The 23841-nt window shown below is 38.7% G+C and overlaps 1 protein-coding gene across 1 annotated transcript in view; it reads left to right on the forward strand.

Annotated features, from left to right (window-relative positions):
- Piezo2 (piezo type mechanosensitive ion channel component 2) overlaps positions 1 to 23841 on the forward strand; it is a 366290-nt gene that overhangs the window by 139515 nt on the left and 202934 nt on the right. The window contains exon 4 of the mRNA XM_035438719.1: positions 1037 to 1162. Within this exon, the coding sequence (XP_035294610.1) occupies positions 1037 to 1162 (126 nt within the window). The remainder of the gene's footprint in view (positions 1 to 1036; positions 1163 to 23841) is intronic.

Here is a 23841-nt window from a genome sequence, read left to right on the forward strand (position 1 = left end):
TCATTACAAAACAACTTTGATTGTTAATTTGCTTGTATCTGATTTTGTACCTTGCAATTGCTGTAGTGGTTTTTATAAGATGATCTTGTGTCTGAATGCCTTATTGAATTCTCATATTTCTTCTCACATTTGCTATGTAGGCTCAGCTTCACATTCTGTACTGATCCTCAGCATTAGGAAAGCAATCCCTTTGATCATACTATCGGCATGTAATCCTTGTCATTGAGATGCAACAGTTTCTTTCCTCATGGCACTGCCCACCCCTGTGGTGATGGCATGTAAATTCCTCACTCATTCTCTTGACATCCATGGGATGATGACTACATGACTACCATAAAGAAGATGCTTGTGTGGTCGTGATTTATTCAACATTTATAAACAGTTCTTTAATTCTTAGTTTTCTTAACTATTTCTTTGAAATCATTAATGCTTTTGAACCTTATAAAATGTTTCTTTGGTCATATCTAGAAAACTAGTATGATTCCACTAGTATGTGAATTTCACATGGATTTCTTGTGCTAAACCTACTTGCTGTGTACACTGATAAATATGACAAGCTATATTTTACTCCATTTCATGGTTAACATTCTTTATAATTTATGTCTTTGCTCACAACTGGAATTGATTTATAATTTTTTTCCTTATCCTTATTTATTTTTGAAATTGAAATTATCATAACTTTGTAAAATGTCATAGGTTACTCTATTGTTATTTTATTTTCTTAAACTACTTCCGTAAGGAGAAGGTTATGGGTCCCTTCTACGCTGGCAGTGTTCTTCAGTACAATTTTGTGATCCGGCACTTGTTTCTAATCCATAGCAATATGCCCTGTGGCAAACAGAAAACAAGAATTCCTTTGCAGTGGATTTCAATATGTAAAGACAATTCTATCATATTGCAAAGGAGATAAGATGTCCTTTTGTTTGTAGGTTTATTATTAAGATAAGAATGGCTTTGCTTCACTTCTGAGCCAGTCTTGGGTCTTCCGTCTGGGTGGCGTGTGAGCACTCCCTCACACTCTGATCTTCCTTCCTAGGACACACAGGGCGGCTGCTACAGTCCCTGTGCATCACCAGCCTCTCCTTCCTGCTGCTGCACATCATTTTCCACATCACATTGGCCAGCCTGGAAGCTCAGCACCGTATCGCACCTGCTTACAACTGTGAGTACCAGCCCTGTGCTTGCCCTCAGGTGTGCGTGTAATGGATCTACCTATCATCACACACGTATGCATCTGTGACGTGATTGCTCTATAGAATTCATTGTAGTTTTGGTCATTTGCTAATCTAGTATAGAATAATATATGTGTGTATGTATGTCTATATGTAGGATTTGCCATGGTAAATGAGGTCATGAGTCAAACGCTTGATCTTCAACTTTTGCTAGATATTGGGATCCTATATAATTGTAAAACATAGTCATTTGTCTTAATCTAAAATCTGGATTTGTATAGATCCCTTGGAACTCAACTGCAGGACAGGAATATCCAATCTCTGAGGATAGTACAGAAACTTAGCAATATTGCATGATTTGATTGTGCCCAGCACAGTATAGCATTTTTTATGTCTATGAGAAATGGCATAATGCATATTTTTATCTCAAACTGGTAGTTTTTCACTTGATATTATGAGGAAGCAAATGTATTACTTAGAGTGTAAGCTTATGATATGAGAAAGTCAATATACTTACCCTTTGTTCAACTGTTAACTTCCCAAAGTAAATCATACTTCAGTTTCGGTAGAATTTGCATTTGTCTCTTGAAAAAAATTAGCATTTCAAGTAGATGGAATCCAATCCATATGTTTTCAGTTAAGACCCTGAGATATTTGAAATAGACTCTAATAACAGTTTTGACTTGTCAGTTTTTCTTTGAGGAACGCATTTGTGGCTTTGAAATTTCCTGAACTTTCATGAGCACAAGTGTAAGGACTAGGAAGCAAACATACCTTCCCTGTAAAATAAAAAGATCAGAATTCTTCATGTACCAAAGGGCGTTAAGTTAAATACAGTGTAGGATTCTGTGATGGATTTTAGAGTCATAAATTATTCATTAGCCTTCTCTGCACAACTTTTAGACATTTGAAGAACTAAAGATTTATTAGGTTCAAAGTTCTTTTAAAGCAATTCCTGCCCAAATTATATTTTTATTTTGAATCTGTATTTTAAGATAGGGCTGCTTTTCTTTAAACTGGTATGTAATGCATACATCATAAATCTACCCAATTTAAATAAATAACTCAAGGTTTTTTGAGCATATTCAAAAATTCAGGCAATTATTTAGAATGATAATTAAAAACATAGTCTTCATCCCTGACGACATTACATTCTCATTGAGAGCTATTCTCTAGTGTCTTTTTGCAAATAGTGTGATGATGTTGAGAGACATAGAAGACTCACCAGGAGATGAAACTCACTGTCTTTTTTGGACTCTGGGCATTTCTGTATTTACCTGCAATGAGGCTTTCCTACAATTCTACAAAGATACAAAATGTGACATGAACTGACAATACAACTTTCTCTTCTCTACATTTATAAATGTGTTTACTTTGCCTGTATTCTCTCATGAAGTGTAGGTAGACAACACACACACACACACACACACACACACACACACACACACACACACACAACTTGTTCTTGCTTTGGTTCTTCTTTTCTAGGCAAGGCTGCCTCCAGTGAGACTGTAGTGACATCAATCCATGTCCCTATTTCCCAGGCAGTGCTTGGGAGAACTGACCTCCTTGCTGTTGTGAGGGCTGACCTCTATCATTTTTTTGTGTTTCTTGCATACCCATTTTTGTGGGTTTACAGCTGCTTCTCACATCACTTCCTAAGTATTTAGCTTCTCAGTACCCAGGCTATCCCATGTCCCCATTGGAGGCATTTGTTATTAGTGTGCAAGCCATGCTGCTGTGTAGCCTGTCTATGAATCTAATGAGACCCTCCCTTCCCTTTCCTTCATGGTCCCAGATGGGACTCTCCTTTGTAAGAATCAACAAATGGAAATCATAATAGCAAACTTCAGTTTCAAGAAACCAAATTCCAACTTGAAGCTTATTTGGATCCACATCAATGTTCCATTTTGAAGTTCCAGTGTTTTTAATGAATTAACCAATAGGAAGGGACGAGCTTAAAGACTGAGTTTTAAAAACTTGAGATATTTCCTTCCAGCCATAGGCACCTTGAAGGTGAATTTATAGATGTCATAAATTTCTTCTGAAAAATCTTGCTGCTTCCTGGGCCAGTGCTGGCTCATCAGGTGCTGCAGGTTTGTGTTGGTTCGGTTTCCTGTGTAACATTAATATTAATACATTCTTGAAAAGGGATAAAAGAGAAACACAAACTTCAGAGCCTTGCGCTCGTTTAGTGTTCAGGGTCGGTACAGATGAGGTGAAAGCCTAGGGAATGTTTCACGGTCAAATTACCAAGACTCCTGAAAAGTGTGTGAGGCTGGGAGATGGGGACACTGGCCTTTCATTTAGAGCCCGCTTTCCTTCCCGACATGATTGTTTACCTAGCAGATGGAGCTATGGTTTTACTGTCAGGGCTGCTAAACAAAGTTTTTGGTTTAAACATCCAAATTTTAAATGAGAAGACAAATGCTCTCTTGGTCATCAGTGTTACACACCATGAACACTTGCCCCTGTCTTCAAGATGTTAGTAAATGAGAAGAAAATCTCTCCAAGTGATGTTCAAATCCCAGACCACCAAGTGCTTACTTCTGTGTTTTGATTCTCTTTCTCTGCTTTGAAGTCATACTCTTACCCCATTATGACAAAAGCTCCTTACTTCTCTTTGGAATCCAAGACATGAGTTTGGGGGACAACAGTAGCATTTATAAATATTGAACCCTTGAAAGCCCTCCTCCACCCTTGAGTCCCATGACTATTAACTGGAAGCAGTGAAGAGTTTTTTTTTTTTTTTTCAAACCACCGCTATTTAGTTTTTTACTGGTTGGCAGATTTCTTAAAGGTGCCATTGTGCAGAATTGAAACACAATATTCTCTCTCTGTCCCTCCCTCCCTCCCTCTCTCATACTCTCTCTCTCTTGCTCTCTACCTCCCCCACCCCAAGCAGTGCTCCCACAGGTAAGTGAGGAATCAGTGGGGCAGGGGAGACATCTGTAAATTTCCCCCCAAAGTGCTGTAGCACTAACTAAAATGTTTTCATTCTGTCAGAACTATGCTACTTAAATAAATGTGAATCTGGTTTTGATTATGTCACTGCTGGTTACACAGAAGGGCTGTGTCTGACTCTGTGGTAGATATGTAGCCATGTCAGTGAAATTTCCCAGCCAGACCAGTCTAGATTACTGTGCTGTACATGCTCTTGATTGAAAGAAACATTGTAGGTTCAAAACTATGCAAGAGAAATTTCTGATAATAAGAACTGCATATGGAAGCTTACCCACAGGGCATCTACTAGCCTACAATACTAGAGATCATGGCATTTTGGTTCCAGGGACTACATTTTTTTCTCACTACAGAGAGGATTTTCTCATCTTCAGTGAGGGCATTCCACGGGTCCTGTGTCTTTATTGAACCATATCTTTATGACTAGCAGGGCTGTATACCTGGACAGCTATGGTCTTTGAAGGCATCTGCCGCAACTGAGGCAGTAAGCAGGAGCTTTCATTCCTGGCCCCTCCTAGCCAGGAGCGCTGTCAAATCATTTCATATGCAGAATGGCAGGTCTGGTTAGCTGGCCAAGCCCTGCCTGTAGGGCTGTTTATTCTACTTCTTTCTCCAGGGATGTCTTCTTGTATAAACACAAAACTAAATGTGCAATAATCACTGAGTCAGGGACTGTAATGATGAGGACATAGGCTCTGTGAGGACAGGAGAGCTGTGGGAAGCCATTGTACGTCTGAAGTGCACACTCTGCCCTAGTGCCTGCCCACCCCACCCCCCACACCTAACAAAACTTAATTGCACAACCAGGCCAGCACCTACTCCCTCTCACACATACATCACACGGCCCTGGTGACTGAGGCAAATTTATTTCCATCCACGCACTCACTTGTGTCTCTCAGGGCATTCTGGGTAGCAGCTGACAAAGTCCAGGCGGAAGACAAGTTTGTTATCAGTAGGCTCCAGTGGAAGCAAGACTGAAAGAGCTCTTGCAACTCCTGTTTGCTAGACCTGCTGCTCCTGAAATGAGTGCATGTGACTTTTATTGTCAGAAGCCATACCCAGGCAAGAAAGTGAGCTGAGGGGTTCATCCTGTGAAGAGGAAGCAGTCCTCAGGGCAAAGCCCTGGGCCCATGCTGTGCCATTGTTGGTCTTGATATACACCGGAGTTGTAGTTACAGAGTAGTGTTTAACTTATATGGAGGGTTTTAAATAGAATGTCTCATCTTATTATGAGAAGTTTTTTTTAAAACTAGTTTATTTAAATTTATTTTATGTGCATTGGTGTGAAGGTGTTAGATCTCCTGGAACTGGAGTTACAGACAGTTATGAGCTGCCATGTGGGTGCTGGGAATTGAACCTGAGTCCTCTGGAAGAACAGCCAGTGCTCTTAACTGCTGAGCTATCTCTCCAGCCCAAGAAGTTTTAAAATGGAATATTTATACTATTTAATAATTGTAGATGACTTTGAGCTACACCTCTCTGTTCCTCAGTTTCTCCACTGTCACCTGGGTAGCACTTGCCCTAGTGTCAGTTTTTGGGAAGGCTGAATTAATCAGGTCTCTACACATATCCCTGGTCTATATTAATGACTATAAACTAGTGCTTATTAAATATAAACTGCTGTTGTTGACACCACTACAGAAATAGATATTTATTTTTCAAGATCGCACATGACTCGAACCTATTAGAGCAAACTCAGATCCATTAATAAAATTAGAAAACCTCATATGTCACTACACAATTGTCTAGGATAATTCTTGCCTCTGTTTCATATTAATTCTGCTGTAGGTGTGTGTGTGTGTGTATATATACTTTCCTTCCTTCCTTCCTTCCTTCCTTCCTTCCTTCCTTTCTTTCTTTCTTTCTTTCTTCCTGGTTTATTTTGATTTTCTTTTGTTGTTGTTTTCTGGCTTTGTTTTGTCTGAAGAGAGAGAGAGGGGGAGTGAGGGAGGGAGGGAGGGAGAGAGAGAGAAAGAGAGAGAGAGAGAGAGAGAGAGAGAGAGAGAGAGAGAGAGGTGAAGTTATGTGGGTAGGGAGGTAGAGAGGCTCTGAGAGGAACTGGGGGAGGAGAAAGAGTGTGATCAAAATATACTGTGTGAAAAACATGTAGTAGGAAGAAAAAGAAAAACAAATCTCAATTTAAACACATTCCAAACGTTATAATCACCACCATTTTAAAAGTAATAATAATGATAACAAATCCACGGGAGTTTTTCACACACACACACACACACACACACACACACACACACACACACACACACACACACACACACAATCACAAAGAACAGGTATTTTTAGTAACCTCTGCCCTCCTTCCAGAACTTTCTGTTGTCCTTCATTGATGAATATCTGGAAACCCTCACTCTACCTGCTCGGAGGCCATTACATTCATGTCAGTATCCTTTAAAATCCTTCATTCTCTCATCTGCCTCAAAGCTTGCCACTAAGACCATGTCTTCAGCTCAGAGAAAGGCATTATAAACAGATGACTCAACATTTCTTGCTTTTTTTATATTAGAAAATTCTAGAGAAAGAGGAAAAGGATAGAAGTGTTGGGAGGAAAAGGAACCAACATTTCTATGTTAAGTCAACCATCACTCTATCACCTATATGATCTAATTTAATCCTTTGTATGAGTCTTAAAGAGATTAAATAGATTAAATTAAATGATAAAGGTGGTAGAGTGTTACTACTCTATCACTGATAGAGAAAGTAGGGCGCAGAGATGAGAATGTGTTATGTTGGTCTATTCCATCAGGAGGAAAGCCAGAATTCTAACTCACGTCTCTAGACTCCAGGGTGCATAGCATCATATGCTCTGAAACTTTCCACAGAAAATTTTTATGGAGTAGTTGGATGTTTAGTTACTTATATTTTGAAGAATAAGATTAGAATGCAAAAAATATTGGAGGTTATGCTATGAGAAGAGACACCCAAGCTTATGCACTATTGGAGATAATGCTACACAAAGAAACCAGTAAGCTTATGCACTATTGGAGGTTATGCTATGAGAAGAGACATGAAAGCTTATTCACTAACACTAGTTAGAGTGCTAATTGGCACAAGCGACTGATTCACTTGGCAGATGATATTGGTTATTGAGATTATCTTTTCCCCCTCAGAGTTACAAAGATATTCTTGTCTGCAATTTCATGAGATGAAGCACATTTACATCCCCCCTTGACCACATTTTCCATGATATCTTCTGTTTGGTAGCCTAGCCATAGCCCTGTATCACAGTGCTTATAGCCAGGATCCCGCAGTCTGTACTTGGTTTGGATCTGTGCGTTTGAAGCATGAGAAGATGAGAAAAGCTTATTCCTGAAAATGTAGAGTAAACAGCCAAGACAAACAGGTTGGTGCCTCTTGTGAGAAATCTCTTGAAGAATGAGCCCCTGAGCCCTTGGTTCCTGAGGCTGTTTCCAAAATACACATAGCCTCATTGTTCCATTACCCAGAAGTCATTGGGGGTGTTTGAGACAGCTGTGATATCAAATCATTCTACATAAAGTTCTTCACTGTCCGGTTGCTGCTCAGCCTGGCCAATGTCCTTTATGGCTGAGGGTGTCTTGCCAAGTGAGATAGTTGGGGCCTAACTGATGTCACTATGGAGGGCTGTAACTTCTTTTATCTGGTAACTCTTATGGTTTGGATATGAAAGTTCCCACAGGTCTATGGTTCAGAATAGGCTTTAGGGAAGTGATTGGATCCTGTTAGCTCAGACCTAATCAATGGATCAATCTCTGGGTGGATTCACAGTGCAGTGGTAGCCCTGGGAAATTGGAAGAGTAGAAGCAGATGCTTACGTCTTGTTCTACAAACGATGTGTCTTGTCCCCTCTCCCCTTATATTTCCTTCTCTCAGCTTTTTGGCTCCAGTGAGGTAAGCAACTTTGTTCTGCCATGCCTTTCTGTCATGGTGCTCTGTGTCACCATGGTTCAGAAGCGAGGGAGTCATCTAACCATGTACCAAAGCCACTGAAACTGGAAGCAGATTAAATCCTCCTTCCCTTTTAGTGGTTATTTCAGCAACAGCAACAGTGACATTATGATAGTTACAAGCTGTCACACCCATTAAGAACCTGTTGTGTGTTAAATCATACAAATTTTTAAAAATGAAGCCATCATGTTTACTTCCTGATAGAACCTCTAGATGCCCGAAGGCAGAGATGTTCAAACTTGGATTTGGGTTTGGGTTCTGCCTTGACACAAGATCTCTTTCCTCAAATGTCATTATCATTCACCCTGAAGTAAGGTGACACTGAAGAGTCCCAATACAGATTGATGCTCCAGCAGACCTTGTTTCCTTTGCTCTTACTCTGTATCATATTTCCTCATACTCAGCACTCTCCCCTGGTGTGTGTGTGTGTGTGTGTGTGTGTGTGTGTGTGTGTGTGTGTGTGTGTGTGTGAACCTCATGGATGCACATGTTTGATAAACACCTTTTCACTGTCAAGTTTTGCTCTAAATCAACATGGCAATATTGCCCATGTTTGATTGCTTACTGTATTCCAGATGTATTTTGTTTGCATCTCAGTTTTATGGTCTGGCCTTGCAGCATCTCTGTTGTTTTCTTTGTGTAGAGACAGCTGCTGAGTCTCAGAGGTTTGAGTTGTCATTAGATATTTTCCCAAAGGACACATAGATGGATGGTGAGAATGTGAGGTGGCCAAGGGACCAGCCCCACTCAGCTGGATGCCTGTAGGCCAAGGGCTCCTTGAGAACTTGTGTTTCTCTGTCTCTTTCCTCTTGCAGCTGTGTTATCCAGGTTCCCACTACCAAGTTAATCATGCTCCAAATTTCAGTTTTGTAACTCTCTACCCATCTGATTTGTTCCTATGTCCACCCTTCATATCATGTTCCATTCCTTCTCCAGGACACTTTAATGATCCCTCAGGCAGATAAGCACAGACGCCTCTAATGTCCCCAAATACTCTAAGTACTGGTTACACATACTTGCCCTGTCTGAGCACTGATGGCCTGTTCTCCTACTAAAACACTACTGAATGGAGGGTCCAAACTCTCATGCTTTATTCAGTTTTGGTAACCTGAGCTACTATGGCGGATGGGACTTAATGTTGGACCAATCATTAAGTACAAGAGTGAATCAATCACTTGAAATCAACCAAATGGGAAATGAACCTGTTAAAAGATGAACTTTGGGTACCAGATGACCTTTGACAGTGCCAAGTCAAAGCTGACTAGGAGTAACTTTGCAGTGGGCTACAGGACTGGGGACTTCCAACTACATACTAATGTCAATAATGGGACAGAATTTGGAGGATCAATTTATCAGAAAGTATGTGAAGATTTTGACACTTCAGTAAACCTTGCTTGGACATCAGGTACCAACTGCACTCGTTTTGGCATTGCAGCTAAATACCAGTTGGATCCTACAGCTTCCATTTCTGCAAAGGTCAACAACTCTAGTTTAATTGGAGTGGGCTATACTCAGACTCTGAGGCCTGGTGTGAAGCTTACACTGTCTGCTCTGGTAGATGGGAAGAGTTTTAATGCTGGAGGCCACAAACTTGGGCTTGCCTTGGAACTGGAGGCTTAATCCAGTTGAAAGAAACCTCTGGGAACGGGTATCAGAAGATTTGGCCTTAATATATTTCCATGTGACCAGCAGGCTCCCCCCTTCCCCCCAGAAGGTGATTAAATCAAAGGGTGATTAAACAAGAGCTGTATTTTAAATATTTAGACAGTTTCCTGTTGGCTGGTTTCTAGTTATCAGTGCTGCTATGGTGCAGCCACCTATACATTATTTAAATGTATTTAACTGTTAAATGTGCTACCCACCAATGATGAAATAGACGTTTATGAAAACCGTAAAAAAAAAAAAAAAAAAAAAAAAAAAAAAAGATGAACTTTAGTAACTTTCTTAAAAACAAAACAAAACTGTATAGTGCTCGCATTGAACCTGTGACCTTATGCAAACGAGGGCAGACTTATATCCCCAAGCCTCATTTTACTTTTAGTTTTGATACAGTTTCACTATGCTGCTTAGGACAGTCCTCCCCCCTCCCCAAGGACTTAGGACTTGCTAGGCCTGGGTCCCATGCTTTGTTGCATGACAAGTTTTTTGATGATATCCTTTCCACCAAGGCTTAACTCTGAGCTATGGATGAGAGCAGCTCAGCTCTAAGCCTGTCCCTAAGCAAGCAAGCACCCTACTCTCATTGCTGGCCTCTAATCCTCTCATAGTTCCATCTCTCCTCTTTTCAGGTCAGGAGGAAATAGGTGCTTAGCATATTTTGTTTATCAGACTAAGTTACTTGGTATTTATTTTCTTTGCATGAAGGAAATTTGGTTGCCATTTTGGTGTGGGCAAAACAAGGAGAGAAAGGCTGTCCTGGGAAAGAAGGGCTCCAGCAAGGAGGTTCGTGAGTTCAGGGCAGTGGGGATGCTCCCAGTGTGCAGCAGTCATCCCCCATACTCATCGGATCCCCACATCAAACCCACCTGCTCTTGTCAGATAAGTCACAGGGCTTGAAGTCTAAAGTGATTCGGGATTGATTTTGTTTGCTTAAATAACATTTTCCCTGACCTCAGTTTCATGATTCAGCATTACTAGTGTAAATTATTTACAATAAAAGCACTAAGGCGAGTCTGTGTGGTATGGGAGCAAACTCAAACTCAAATTATAGACAGAGGGCACAAAACCATCATTGTATGTTTTCCAATTTACCGTACAGTTGAAGGATGTTTCAAGGGCATCATGGAAACCCTAAGATTGGACTAAACATAGTCACAACATTCCAGAAAATGTTGTTTGGACTTCCTTAAAGACCAGTGTGTGTCTGTGGGTCCTCAGATGAGACTGCCCTTCCACAAGCAGGAGTTTCACAAATTAGACAGATAGTTCTCCTGTTTTTATGTTTTAGGGATCAAGAAGACTTACTTGTACAATTCACATTTTACATTTTTTTTCAGAGACATTTAATTTTTTCTTGGAGATTCCTATGCAGAATAAGAAAATATGTAAGGTTACTTCATATTTAAAATATTGCTGTAAAATTGCCAGATGCATGTATATAAATGAATCTTCACAGACTGGATTATCATTTAAGTGTTTGCATACATGCAGGACACTACCGATGATTGTTGTGTCAAACTTCTTTACCTTTCACTGTTCTTTAATACACTGTATGTAATCCCTGTTTTCTAAATGGACACTTTCAGGTTGGGCTTGGTTTTAGAAGCTGGTTTATAGATAGAGCTGAGTGCTGGCATTGTGAGCCTGTATCATCACACCTGCCAGGGAAACCATTCTCCAAGAGCCCAGGAAACCATTCAGTGGGGTAAGATTTGATGACAGAGCCTGCCAATCTTCATGTGGGGTTCCTCCTTCTTCCTATGAACAGATTGCAATAAGAACAAAGCATCCATGATCCAAACCACAAGTATTCTAATCAGGTTAAAAACACATGTAATTTCCTCTGAGAAACTTGATTGATAATGTTTATATTTACATACTACATTTCATGCATCTTATAAAAATCATTTGTTTATTTGTTTCACATATATGCAATGTATTTTGATCATATCTACCCCCATTTCCCCATTCCAGCTCCCTCAACTTAATTGTGACAATGTGATCTGGAATTCAGTTTGCCAGAATTTTATTGTGATTTATTTGGCCTATATTCATCAGGGTTTTTCCTCTGTGATTTTATTTTTGTGTATGCCATTATCTGGCTTTGGTAACAGGGTAATACTGGCTTAATGAAAGGAGTCTGGAGACCCACCCTCCTATTGGTTTTTATGGGATAATTTGAGTATTATTGTTGGTAACCCTTCTTTGAAGGTCTGGTAAGATTCTGCAGTGAGACTATTTCAACTTTTGATTGTCGCTAGGAGAGATTTTTATGACTGCTTCAATCTTGTTTCTGAGTATAGATCTTCCTTAGTTAATTTTCTATTGCTGAGAAAAAACACCATGACCAACAGCAACTTGAGGAGAAAAGGGTTTATTTCACCTTACAAGACTTAGGTCACAGTCCATCATCCCAGGAAGTCAGGGCAGGAACTTCAGTCAGGAGATTGAAGGTGGAAGCTGATCTAGAGGCCATGGGTGTGTGCTGCTTACTGGCTTGCTGCATGGCTTGCTTTGCTTGCTTTCTTATAGCACTCAGGACCACAAGCACATATATGGCGCTGGCCGTAGTGTGTTGGACCCTCCCTCATCAATCATAAATGCCCATAGGGCAACCTGGTTTGGGAAATTTTTTTCAAAGTTCCCTTTTCCAAAATGACTATAGCTTATGTGATGCTGACATGAACATGTCAGTGCAAGGTCTATTAAAATTATTTAACTCACCATGGGTTAATTTTGGTAGGTCATATGCATATAGAAACTTACCCTTTTTTTTTAGATTTTTCAATTTAGTGGAATAGAAGTGTTTTTATTACTTTTTAAAAACAGGCTTCATTGTTATCTATCTCGACATTTCCCTTTTCATCTCTATTTTTTACCTTGGGTCTTCTCTCTTTCTTTTGGTTAATTCAGTTAAGTGTTCATTCTGCTTATCTTTTCAAAAAACCAACTTCATTTCTGTTCTTGTCTCAATCATTTTCTTCTAGTATATTGCTTTGAAGTTTGACTCCTTATTGTTTGTCCACAGCAATAATGTGGATCACTAACTTATTTGAGATCTCTCAAAGTATTTGGTGTAGGAAATTACAATGATGACTGTTCCTCACAGAACTGCCTTCATTCTGCCCCATAGTAGAATTTGCTGTTTTATTGTTATTTTCATTAAATTCTAGGAATTCTTTTATTTCCTTCCTAATTTTTCACCTTTCATTGTTTGACAGTATATTGTTTAGTCTTTATGAATTTATGTGCTTTCTCTAGTTTTTCTCCCTGGTGATATCTAACTGTATTCCATTGTGGTCAGATAGAATACAAGGTATTGTTTAACCCTTTCTAAATTTGCTAAGGCTTCTTATATGTCATAATATGTGACTTATTTTGGAGAAAGTTTCATGAGCCACTGAGAAGGGCAGATATTTTGTAGGGTTTAGGTGCAATGTTGTGTAGATAGATGTCTGTTAGTTCCATTTGAGCTACAGTTTCACTTAACTCTGATGTTTCTCTGGTGTTATATTTTTGTCTGGATGTTGCTGTTGTTTTATTGGTGACAGTGGGATACAGAAATCTCCCACTGTTGCTGTGTTATATTCACATCTAGAAATATATTTGCTTTATGAAAATGAGTGTATATGTTTGGTGCATACATGGTTAGAATTGTCATATTGTCTTAAGTGTGATATGAACTTCATTTGCTCTTACTAGTTTTAGTTTGAAATCTATCTTTTGATATTAGAATACTGTGCCAGCTTGTTTCCTAGTTCCATTTGCTTGAGGTACCTTTTCCCATCCGTCCAGTGGTATTATCTATCTTTGAAAGTAAAGTGTGTTTTTTGGAGGCAGTAGGTACTTATTTTTATATCCAGTCTAAATCTGTGTATTCTTATTGGTAGACCAAAATTGCTCATATTCATATTCATATTCATGTGTATTTATTTCTGTGATTTTGCTCATTTTGTGGTGTTTTCTTAGGCTTGTTTAACTGCTCTGGTGTTATGTATTTTCCTCCTGTTTCTTCTTTGGAGTATTTATCCTTCTTTTCAGTCTGAAACATTCCTTCCAGTATCGTTTGTAGAGCTGACTTCCTGGCAGTATATTCCTTTAGTCTGTTTTTGTAGTAGAAAGGTTTTATTTCTCTTTCAATTTTAATAGATAGTTTCATTGGGTATAATAGTCTGAGTTTGGCAATAATTACTTTTCAGAACTTGTAATACATTTTTCCAAACCTCTGGCGCTTTAACAGTTTCCATAGTTAATTCTGATGGGTCTGCCTTCCCACGTAACTTCGACCTTTTCTCTTGCAGCTTTCAATTATCTTTTTTTCTGCCATAATTATACCTTTTTTGTTCATTTTTTTTTGTAACATGGAAGTTAAGATTCTTCTTGGAAAGATTCTGATTAAGCTTGTGAAACCCACAGCCAAGTAGAAAATGTAGGTCTTAGAGGAGTCCAAATGCTAATAACAGCACCATGAGCTAGCATCTAGAGGTGAGGACAACCACCTTCAGTTTAGAGTGAGCCATGGTACTTATTTGTGGCTCAGTACCAAACTGTAAAGTTAAATAACTTCTGTCAAGGTAGTCATATGCTATTTACTTCTAGACTTGGTTTTATTTTAATTTACAAGTTTCTTATGATCTTTGTTTTGAGATGAATTAAGTTACTTCGAAAATAAATAATAGTACATACCATGACCTCTGTTATTTTTAGAGTATGTATTCTGGTGTGTCAATCCACAACTCCAGAGATTGACCTGACCAAGGCCTTGAGAGAATGGAGAAAAGAGGAACACGTTGGATTCTGATAGGGAAGCCTCAGCACCCTGGAAGATCAGCATGTTTATTGTGCATACTTGAATGGGAGGAAAGGTTACTGCATAGGACAGAAGGCTGGTTTAGCTAGTTTCCATGGGAACTGTCTCTGCTGGGGAGTGGTCTTCAGAAGTAAACATTGTGGCAGTATGGGGAAGAGAACTTGGTAGACATTTTCTGCATGTACTATCAACATCCACTTTAGGACCAGGAGATAAGACTTGTCATTTTCCTGAGCCTTCCCTGGGAAAGGCTTTCCTGTTCCCATGAGTCTGAGATTTTAGTCCTTGACACGGTCATGTCCATGTCAACAATACACATTCGCTCAGGATTGCACTCCTTGCCTATAGTGTTCTAAGAGCAACAGAGGATGTCTGAAACTGCAGTGAGCACTAAATCCTGTGCATGTTTTTTTTTTTTAACCTATATATGCACATGATCTTTTTAAAACTTAACTTACAAATTAGGCAGTATCGGATCTTTATCAACAATGACTAATGAAAAAAAAAAAAAACAAAAAAAAAAAAACAAAAAAAACCAGCCATGGTCAAAATAGTCTGCAATAGAATTACCAGCATTGTTACTCTTGTTCTTTGAAGCCATTATTTAGTAAAACAGATGTATTTGAAAATGAGCAATGTGATGGCATGAAGGCCAATCTTGTGACTGGTGGGTGGCTAATGGACTGCATGGACACCCTGGTCAACAAGGGCAGAGCAGGATTGTGTGACTGTACATTACTCAGAATGTGGTATATTTAAAAGCCTCTGAATTGTTCATTTCAGGAATTTTCCATTTAACTTTTTCATCTGGCAGTTGAGCATAGGTAACAGAAATTATAGACTATAAAACTGTAGGTAAGAGGAATTGCTGTATTGCTCTCTATTTGTGGGGAGGGACCAATGCCCTATAGGAATTCTGTTCCTCCTCCTCCTCTTCTTCTTCTTTTATACACACATTTTCCAGGTGTTATATATCAGATAAATATTTTGACTCTGAGTTTAATATGTATTTAGCAAATGTCTAAAAGTAGATGCAGAAATGGTGCTCTTAATCCAAAGGGGAAATGCCACTGTTTAAAAAGCTATACAATTTATCAAGTTAGCCTTTGTCTTTTCAATGATATTACTGTTTAATCATACCCAAGAAGAAGTTTCTAAGCATGTATATAGCCCAGATCCAATTCTAATACTTTAAGACTTTATAAATGGTAGGAGTATATGTATTTCATGAGTGAATGACACATTCATGACTTAAATAACTAACAGCTTTTGGTAAATGGTGGGATAAAAAACCAAAACTCCTGTATTGCTAACATGGACACATGGAATGTAAGAATGTAGGGGTTAAAAAGGACTTTAACAAGCATGACATTTTCATGTGAATAGGTCACATGACCAATGTATCTTGAGGATGGAAGTATAAGTCACATGAGACACTGAAATAATGACTAATGTCTCAGGGTGACTGCTGAGAATTTATTCATGAAGGTAGTAACTTCTTTGTAAGGAGAGAGGTAGACAAAAGAGGGAAGTAGAGCACAGGTGGACAAGGCAAAGAAAGGGGCACATCACAAACTCACCGGAAGTGATGAAAAGATCAACTGAAACACTGCAACTATAAACACTATGTGATCATTGAACATGAGACCTAGAATGGGGAGCCAAACTGGACCCTGTGTGCAGGTCCTGGATGCAGCGCCTCTGCATTTGTCCAGAGGACACTGTGGGAACTTGGGAAAGCTGAGAAAAGAAACACCATGTCCAATTCAGTGGCAATTTTGGTGATTAGTGATGTCTCGTAATGTAAGGTTTGTTGTCTAACTCCTGTGGTCAGTTGCTGCTTTAGTTCCGAGTCCCTGTAGATGTATGAGATTGAGATGTGCATTTTGATGACTTACCATTGTCTACATTGCTTGCTCACAACTAAATGTACCCTCCAGAGAAAGCCAACACAGCTGCAATCTGATATTCGAATACTGTGAAAATACCCCCAGATAGTTTCATTAATGGATTCTGTAAGAGAAAACTCTGTGGCTTCCTTCTTTGTTTTTGTTCAAGTTGATTTCCCTTTAGACACAATAGCCATCTATCTGTTGACTTTCACACCTCAGGTTGGAAGAGTATGGCCTTTGTCATTCATGAGCAAATCTTTTCCATTGGACTAGAATTTTCTTTGTTGAGTCATCAGCATAGAATAAAAGTGCCAGCTTACCTTTGTCATTACTGGCTTAGCATGATCCTTGGAAAGAGCATGACCAATATAATCTCCTAAGAATTACATCATATATAAGCTCCCTTGCTTTGAAATTTCAGGCCACTCTTTATCATTTTAGTAATAAGGAAAAAGACACAATCATGACTGCAAAAGATTGTTCCAAAATATCTAGCTAATGATATTATTGATAATATAATTTTAAAATTAGAATTGGAATAGTCTTATGGTCTTAGTAAAAGTCTGAAAAAAATAACTCAGTTATAGATATAGTTCAGTAAAAAAGAAAATGCATGATTATCATATATTTATAAAAATGTATTTATTGCATTGTAATAACTGCTTGTTAACACCAAAGACTATATTTTTCATAAGTGGTATATGTTAGATTTAGTAGAATATCTCTTTCATTTTAATATTTTTAGAAGCTTAATGAAGAGAGTTGAAACTTTAGAAACAGTAGCCTTCAGACAGAATTAGTGTTGATGTTGACAGAAAGTGAGTCCTTAAGTTACATTCAGAATGCTTTAAATGAATCCAGATAAGTTATTGGAATAAAACCAAGGCTAACATACTAAATCAAGATGGTATGTTTATGATATCATAACTTTCATATAAAGAAGAGCTGTTACTTTTCTGCAAAACCAAGCACAGAGCCTTCTGATAGACACTATTCCAAAGTAGATGAAAACTTTGGTTTACCCCAATTTGATCATTACTATTTTTCCTTGCCATACCCTTAATTTCTCATATCAGTGTCATCTACAATGTATTATCAATGTGTGACCTTTTGACATAGTTTGATGAATGTCTGACATGTCTTTCAATGCAAATAATTAATCCAACATTACATTATTATTGAGAAATCTTGATTCTTGTTCATTGAAATATAGATAGATAGTCCAGGTAGCAATGGAGTAACTATATCACTGTTTAGGTTTTTCTGTTGACTTGGGTGCAGTAATGATGCCTTTGTAACAGGAAAACTTTGAAAATGAAACAAGACAGATTCACTTGCCATTTAGAACAACTGAGTCATAGCACATGCCTTAAATATTTAGTATGGTGGTGAGACATTTCACTAATAAGAGCAAATGTTACCAGAGGATTTGTTGATAGGATGTGTTCATTTCTTTTCTCTATAACAGAGTTAACAGTACTTGGCATTTACTTTACACTTAGAATTATAGTTTTTGTCTTTGAGTCTTGGCAGTAAAACTTTCATTAATGACAAAATATCAAATATTTTATGCTTTGGTGATGGTATTAGTGGTATTTTGTACTCAATAACATACAATACTCACGGAGTACATAGCTTTGTTTGTTTTAAAGTTTCAGTGACTAACTTCATGCTCCAAACTAGGTCTATATTTTTAAATATATGATACATGTATTGCTTCTGGGAAAAGCAGAATTTTTGTTTCTATTAAGATGAAACAAATTTAAAGTTATTTAGTTTTTTATAAATTGTGTCTTAGATGCCCAGCTTGACCTTGCGCTTTTTATGTATCCTAAAATGACTTTGAATTCCTGGTGATCCTTTCATCCTGCAAGAGCTGGAGTTATTCTTCTGGTGTTTTTTAATTACCAAATAATTATGTATACTTATAGGGTATAATGGGGTATTTTGATCTGTGGATACATCATACATTGATTAATCAGAATTCTAACATACCTGTCTGATGGGGGAAGTCCTTTTGTATATATGTTTCTCTTATTGGTTGATGAATAAAACACCGTTGGCCAATAACACAGGAAGATAGGTGGGACTAGGAGATGAGGAGAATTCTGGGAGAGGTAAGCACAGGGAGCCTGCTGGGAGTCTCCATTTAGGTTACTCCAAAGGAGTAACAGGTCCAGACCCTTCTCCAATAAGATAAGACCACATGGAAATACTTAGATTAATAGAAATGGGTTAATAATTAAGACAGAGCTAGCCAATAAGAAGACCAAGACACTGGCCAGCAGTTTTCCAACGAATATAGCATCTGTGTGTTTATTTGAGGCTAAGGGCAGCGGGACCAGATGGGACAAGAAACTTTCTGTAACACCTGTCACTTCACTAGCTTAGGTTTGGTGGCAAGAACTGATAAAAATCTTTTGGCAACTTGAAATTGAGCACAGTATTTTTTAACATGAAGTTATGAAGTACAGTAGCTCTCTAACACATTTCATCCAATCTAACTTTAACTGTACCCATGACTGACACTTCACCTTTTCCCATTCTATTCTACCTCTTCCAGCATTAGTGTGAGATCTTCTCAATATTCTATGCCTTTGTGAAATCTCTATGACTAGTTTATTTCAGTTAATGCCTTCCAGATGCATTTATGTTGTCTCAAGTGGCAGAATTTACTTCTTTTTAAAAGACAAATAGTATTCATTCGGCAGCATGTGTGTGCTGCAGACTTTCCCCACTCATCCACTGATGGATGCCTAGGTTGCTTCCACAGCTTGACTTTTGTGACCAAGGCTGGGAATAACTTCAGAGGAAAGATATTTAGCTGTATACCAGTAGTTGAGGGGATTTGTGGGTCAAAGAGTAGCTCTAATTGTCCCTCATTCTCCTCCCTTCCCTCTCTCAGAGAAGCCTGCATTTTTTTCTGAAAGGATGTGTAAGTTTACATTATGACCAGCAGTGTACCAGGATTCTCTTTTCTCCAGACATTTAACCACTCACCTTTTCATAATAGATATTTAGTAAGATGTGAAGCGATGCCTCATTTTTGTTTCTATTTGAATTTCCATGATTAGATATGTTGAGTTGTTCTTTCTTTCAAAAGCTTTGCCAATCTGCATTACTTTAAAAATATGAATTTAACAGGTATGATTTGTAGATATTTTCTTGCAATCTATGCGTTGTCAATTCACTGTTAGTTGTTTCATTTGAATCTATATATTGTTATAGATAGCATAGATATATTTTATTAAGAAGAATTGTAATTCATTAAAATGGATTTAAACATACATTTGAGTATGGATAGGTAATAGTTATTTTTATTAAGAAGAATTATAATTTATTAAAATGGATTTCAATATACATTTAAGCATGGATAGGTAATAAAAAGGCACTCTGGGAAGGAATACAATTCATCAAAATGTATGAGTGTGGGCTTCTCGTAGGAGACTCATGGGTAGTAGGGGCATTTTGGTGGTTAATATTGAGTGTCCATTTGACAACATGGAGAATCACATAGAAGACAAACTCTGGGCATGTTTAGGACGTTTCTAGATTATATCAATTGAGATAAAGAGATCTAAACTAAATAAGGACAGCATAATTTCATGGGTTAACACAACCTAAAGAGGAAAGTGAGCTGAGCACTTTATCTCTCTCTACTTTCTGAGTGAGGATTGTTAGACCCCCGGAAACTCAAGTATCCGGGGTCCCAGGCCACGTTCGTGGTCACCCCAATCACCAGGCGGATTTGAGAGCTTGCTGCAAACTGCATGAGGCTTTATTGTAATTTAACGCACTAACCCCATGTTAGCTCGGGTCTTTCACCCATCTGCCATGGCGGATGGCTAGAAAAGACGGCTCCTAGGGTCTCCCAAGAGATCTTATAGGACAGCGTAAGGGGAGTGTCTAGGAGTACGCACAGACTCAGGATTGGTGTGCCTCCAGGCTTGGAGGGCTTGCCCTGTGTTGATTGGTCAACTGGTTGTTATGGCCCATAGGCCCTCCCAGAGGTGGTTGCTATGCTCTCTACGTCATTGCTGTGTGCTTGTCCGTAAAGCACACCCAGGGTCGTAAAGCATAGCGCCACCAGCTAACTTCTGATTGGTTCCTTGTCACGAGGCAGGCATCTGACTTTCTAGTGTCTGAGACAAGGTCATAGAAGCACGTGTTTGGCCATTATGGCTGCCAAAAGGGAAGCTGGTCCCTTCAGGATGAAGTGTGACCAGCTCCTCCATTGCTCCTGCCACCATGCCTTCCCTGCTGTGGTGGACTATTCCTGCAAACTGTGAGTGAAACAAGCCATTCCTACCTTCAGTTTATTTTGCCAGACATTTTGTCACAACAAAAAGAAAAGCAACTGTCTTAGTCACTCTCCTATTGCTGGTAAGAGACACCATGACCATGGCAACTTTAATAAGAGCAAACATTTAGTTGGAGCTTGCTTACAGTTTCAAAGGCTTATCCATTATCATCGAGGCAGTGAGTATGGGGACAGGCATGGCAGGCAAGATGCTGCAGAAGTTGAGAGCTACATCCTGACCCATAGGAAGAGAGAGAGACACTGGGCCTTGCATGGGCTTTTGAAACCTCAAAATCCACCCCCAGTGACACACTTCCTCCAATAAGGCCACACCTCCTAATCCTTTTAATGCTTTCAAATAATGCCACTTCATGGTGACCAAGTGTTCTACTATAAGAGTTTATAAGGGCCATTCTTATTTAATCCACCACAGCAACCAGTACAGGCATCGTAACAACGTTAAGGCTTACAAATTATATATCTTCATTATTTGTAAAGTTGGTTGGCCTTCAGCTTTTATGAATATTTTCTAGTTTGCAGTATGCATGTCTTTACACTCCTTGATTAAGTTCACTACTGAATAGGTTCAATTTAAGGCTATTTTAAATAGGATTCTTTACTTCATTTCTGTTTCAGATAGGTTATTATTAATGCCCAAAGGCCACTCCTTTTGGTATGTTGATCTTATAACATTTAACTAAGTAGTATTATTACTAGTAGATGTTGAGGCTGAGTAGAATCATGGAGCTGGATTATGAAAAGGCTTCATATCTGTATCTATGGAATAATGATAGAAACTGAATTTGAAAAGAGAAAGAATGCCCTCCCAGAGCACGTCAAACATCCTTACAAAACATCCCTCACAGTTTTTCAGTTATAATCTACTGATTACTCACTAAATTCTCTGGACCATTCCAGATGTGGTCAATATGAAAGCTCAAAAAAAAAATACCAATAAAATCACAAAACCTTGTTCTCTAGGAGCTGGTATTCTGTAAAACTGAAGAGCTATAAAAACTGGCTTTATAATGTTTTAATGATAATAATTACTGTGTGGTTTGACCTGAAAATGAAGCCCATATGCTCATAGGGACTGGCACTATTGGGAGGTATGGCCTTTTTGGAAGATGTGTCTTTGTTGGAGGAAGTATGCCAATGGGGACAGGCTTTGAGATTTCAGATGCTCAAGTCATTCTCTCTCTTCTTGCTGCCTACAGAGCCAGATGTAGAACAGCTACTTCTCCAGCACCATGTCTGCCTGCATGCCACCACCCTTCCCTCCATAGTGATAATGGACCTATAAGTCAGCCACAATTAAATGTTTTCCTTTATAAGAGTTACCTTGGCCATAGTGTCTCTTCACAGCAATAGAAACCATGACTAAGACAGTTACCTAGAAAAATATCTGAAAAAGTAGAAAATTGAAATATCAAGGTCAACCCCAGTTAGAACTTTTTACATGGAGGTCAAAGAAACAAGTACAAGGAAGCAGGGGTTTTCCTCACATGGTGCCCTGTATGCACAGACCTCTTCCTCACACAAGGTACTGTTTAGTTAACTTCCAAATCCCACACTCTGTAAAGTCATTAACACAGAGAGGGAATGTTAAGTACAATGAAGAAAAATACTGAAGTAGGGTTGCTGTGGGCTCATACCTTCCTTATCCCAGAGTTCTCAGGTACCAAGTAACAAGAGAAGTAGCATCAAGGCAAGACTAAATGGCCTCTGTAGAGCTTTTTAAACAGGGGCTGCTAGGTCACTCAGGGGAACAGTTTCAGTGACTTCTTCTTTATAGTGCTTTTAACTACCATAGCCCAGACATTCCTCTTCCCCAAGGCCCTTTTGTCAGCAGGTACTATTGCTGACCTGGGTCTGAAGTAATTTGGCTCTATTTCTAGAATTACATTTCTGTTTCAGCCTGCATATTTCAATTCCCTGGAAATACAGTGAAGGGGCATTTGTTCTCCGCAAGCTGTACAAGTTATCTTCCTCTCGTGCATTCTCTTTCTTCATTTTGTCATCCTTTCTTCTCCTCCAATTTCTTCCCTCCCTTCCTCTCTTCTCTTTCTTTTCTCCTCTCTTTAGAGAATAGTCACTGTGTTTATTTGAAGCATAAAATTAAAAGATCACAGTAATTTTAATAGAATCAGTAAATTTATTAAATCTTATAAGTTGGTGCAAATCAAAAGGAGGGCCAGATAACCAGTAAAACTCGAAAGAAACATGTAGATGTGTTCTTATAGTCTCATACTAAAATTATTGTGCCTATTATTGTGCACAGACAATTAACTGTTGATATTTTCAACTAAAGTTATTTATTAAAGTGTCTTTGTATAGTAGAATAAGTAGGCTAAAGAGATAGCTCAGTGGTTAAGAGCACTGGTCACTCCTGCAGAGGATCAGCTAATCAGTAAAATGCTTCTAAAGAAATTATTTGCTGGGCTAGGGAGATGGCTTAGTGGTTAAGAGCACTTAATGCTCTTAAAAGCATTAAGGGAACACATGGGTGTTCCCAGCACCCATATTGGGTGACTCACAACTTCCTATAAGTCCAGCCCCAGAGGCTCTAACACCCTCTTCTGTCCAATATGGGCATTGCATTTATATGTACAAACATCTGTTTGTACAAACACAGGACACACTGTGATAGTAATTAAAAATAAAATCTTTTAAAGAAATATCAGTGACAACAGTGTGGGAACTAACTGGAGGCTTCCTGACTGTTTTCTATGGCTTTGGTGGATGAGGAGAGGTCAAAAAAAAAGGAGATTCTTGTCTGGTTTCATCATTTAACCAACCACAAGTTCTCAAGATCATGATTATTTTTCCTAGACTCTTGTGAAGGTCAAGTTAAATCTTTTTTTGAAACAGTTTCAACAATGTAAGAAGTCTTATTATATTAAGTGGAAATGGCCACTCAATAGTGTAAAGTGATCTGTGGTTTAGAAAAAATATAACTTCAGGGTCTACAAATGCAACATGGGGTAAAGCACTTTCCTACCTTGTGTGAGACCCCAGGTTTGATCCTCAGGACCAGAAACAATGCAAATAATTGCAGCAGACACCTCATTGGAGACACAGACCTGGGTCCTATCAGCATGTGGG

This window comes from Cricetulus griseus, chromosome 2 (assembly GCF_003668045.3).
Source record: "Cricetulus griseus strain 17A/GY chromosome 2, alternate assembly CriGri-PICRH-1.0, whole genome shotgun sequence".
Taxonomy (NCBI): Eukaryota; Metazoa; Chordata; class Mammalia; order Rodentia; family Cricetidae; genus Cricetulus; species Cricetulus griseus.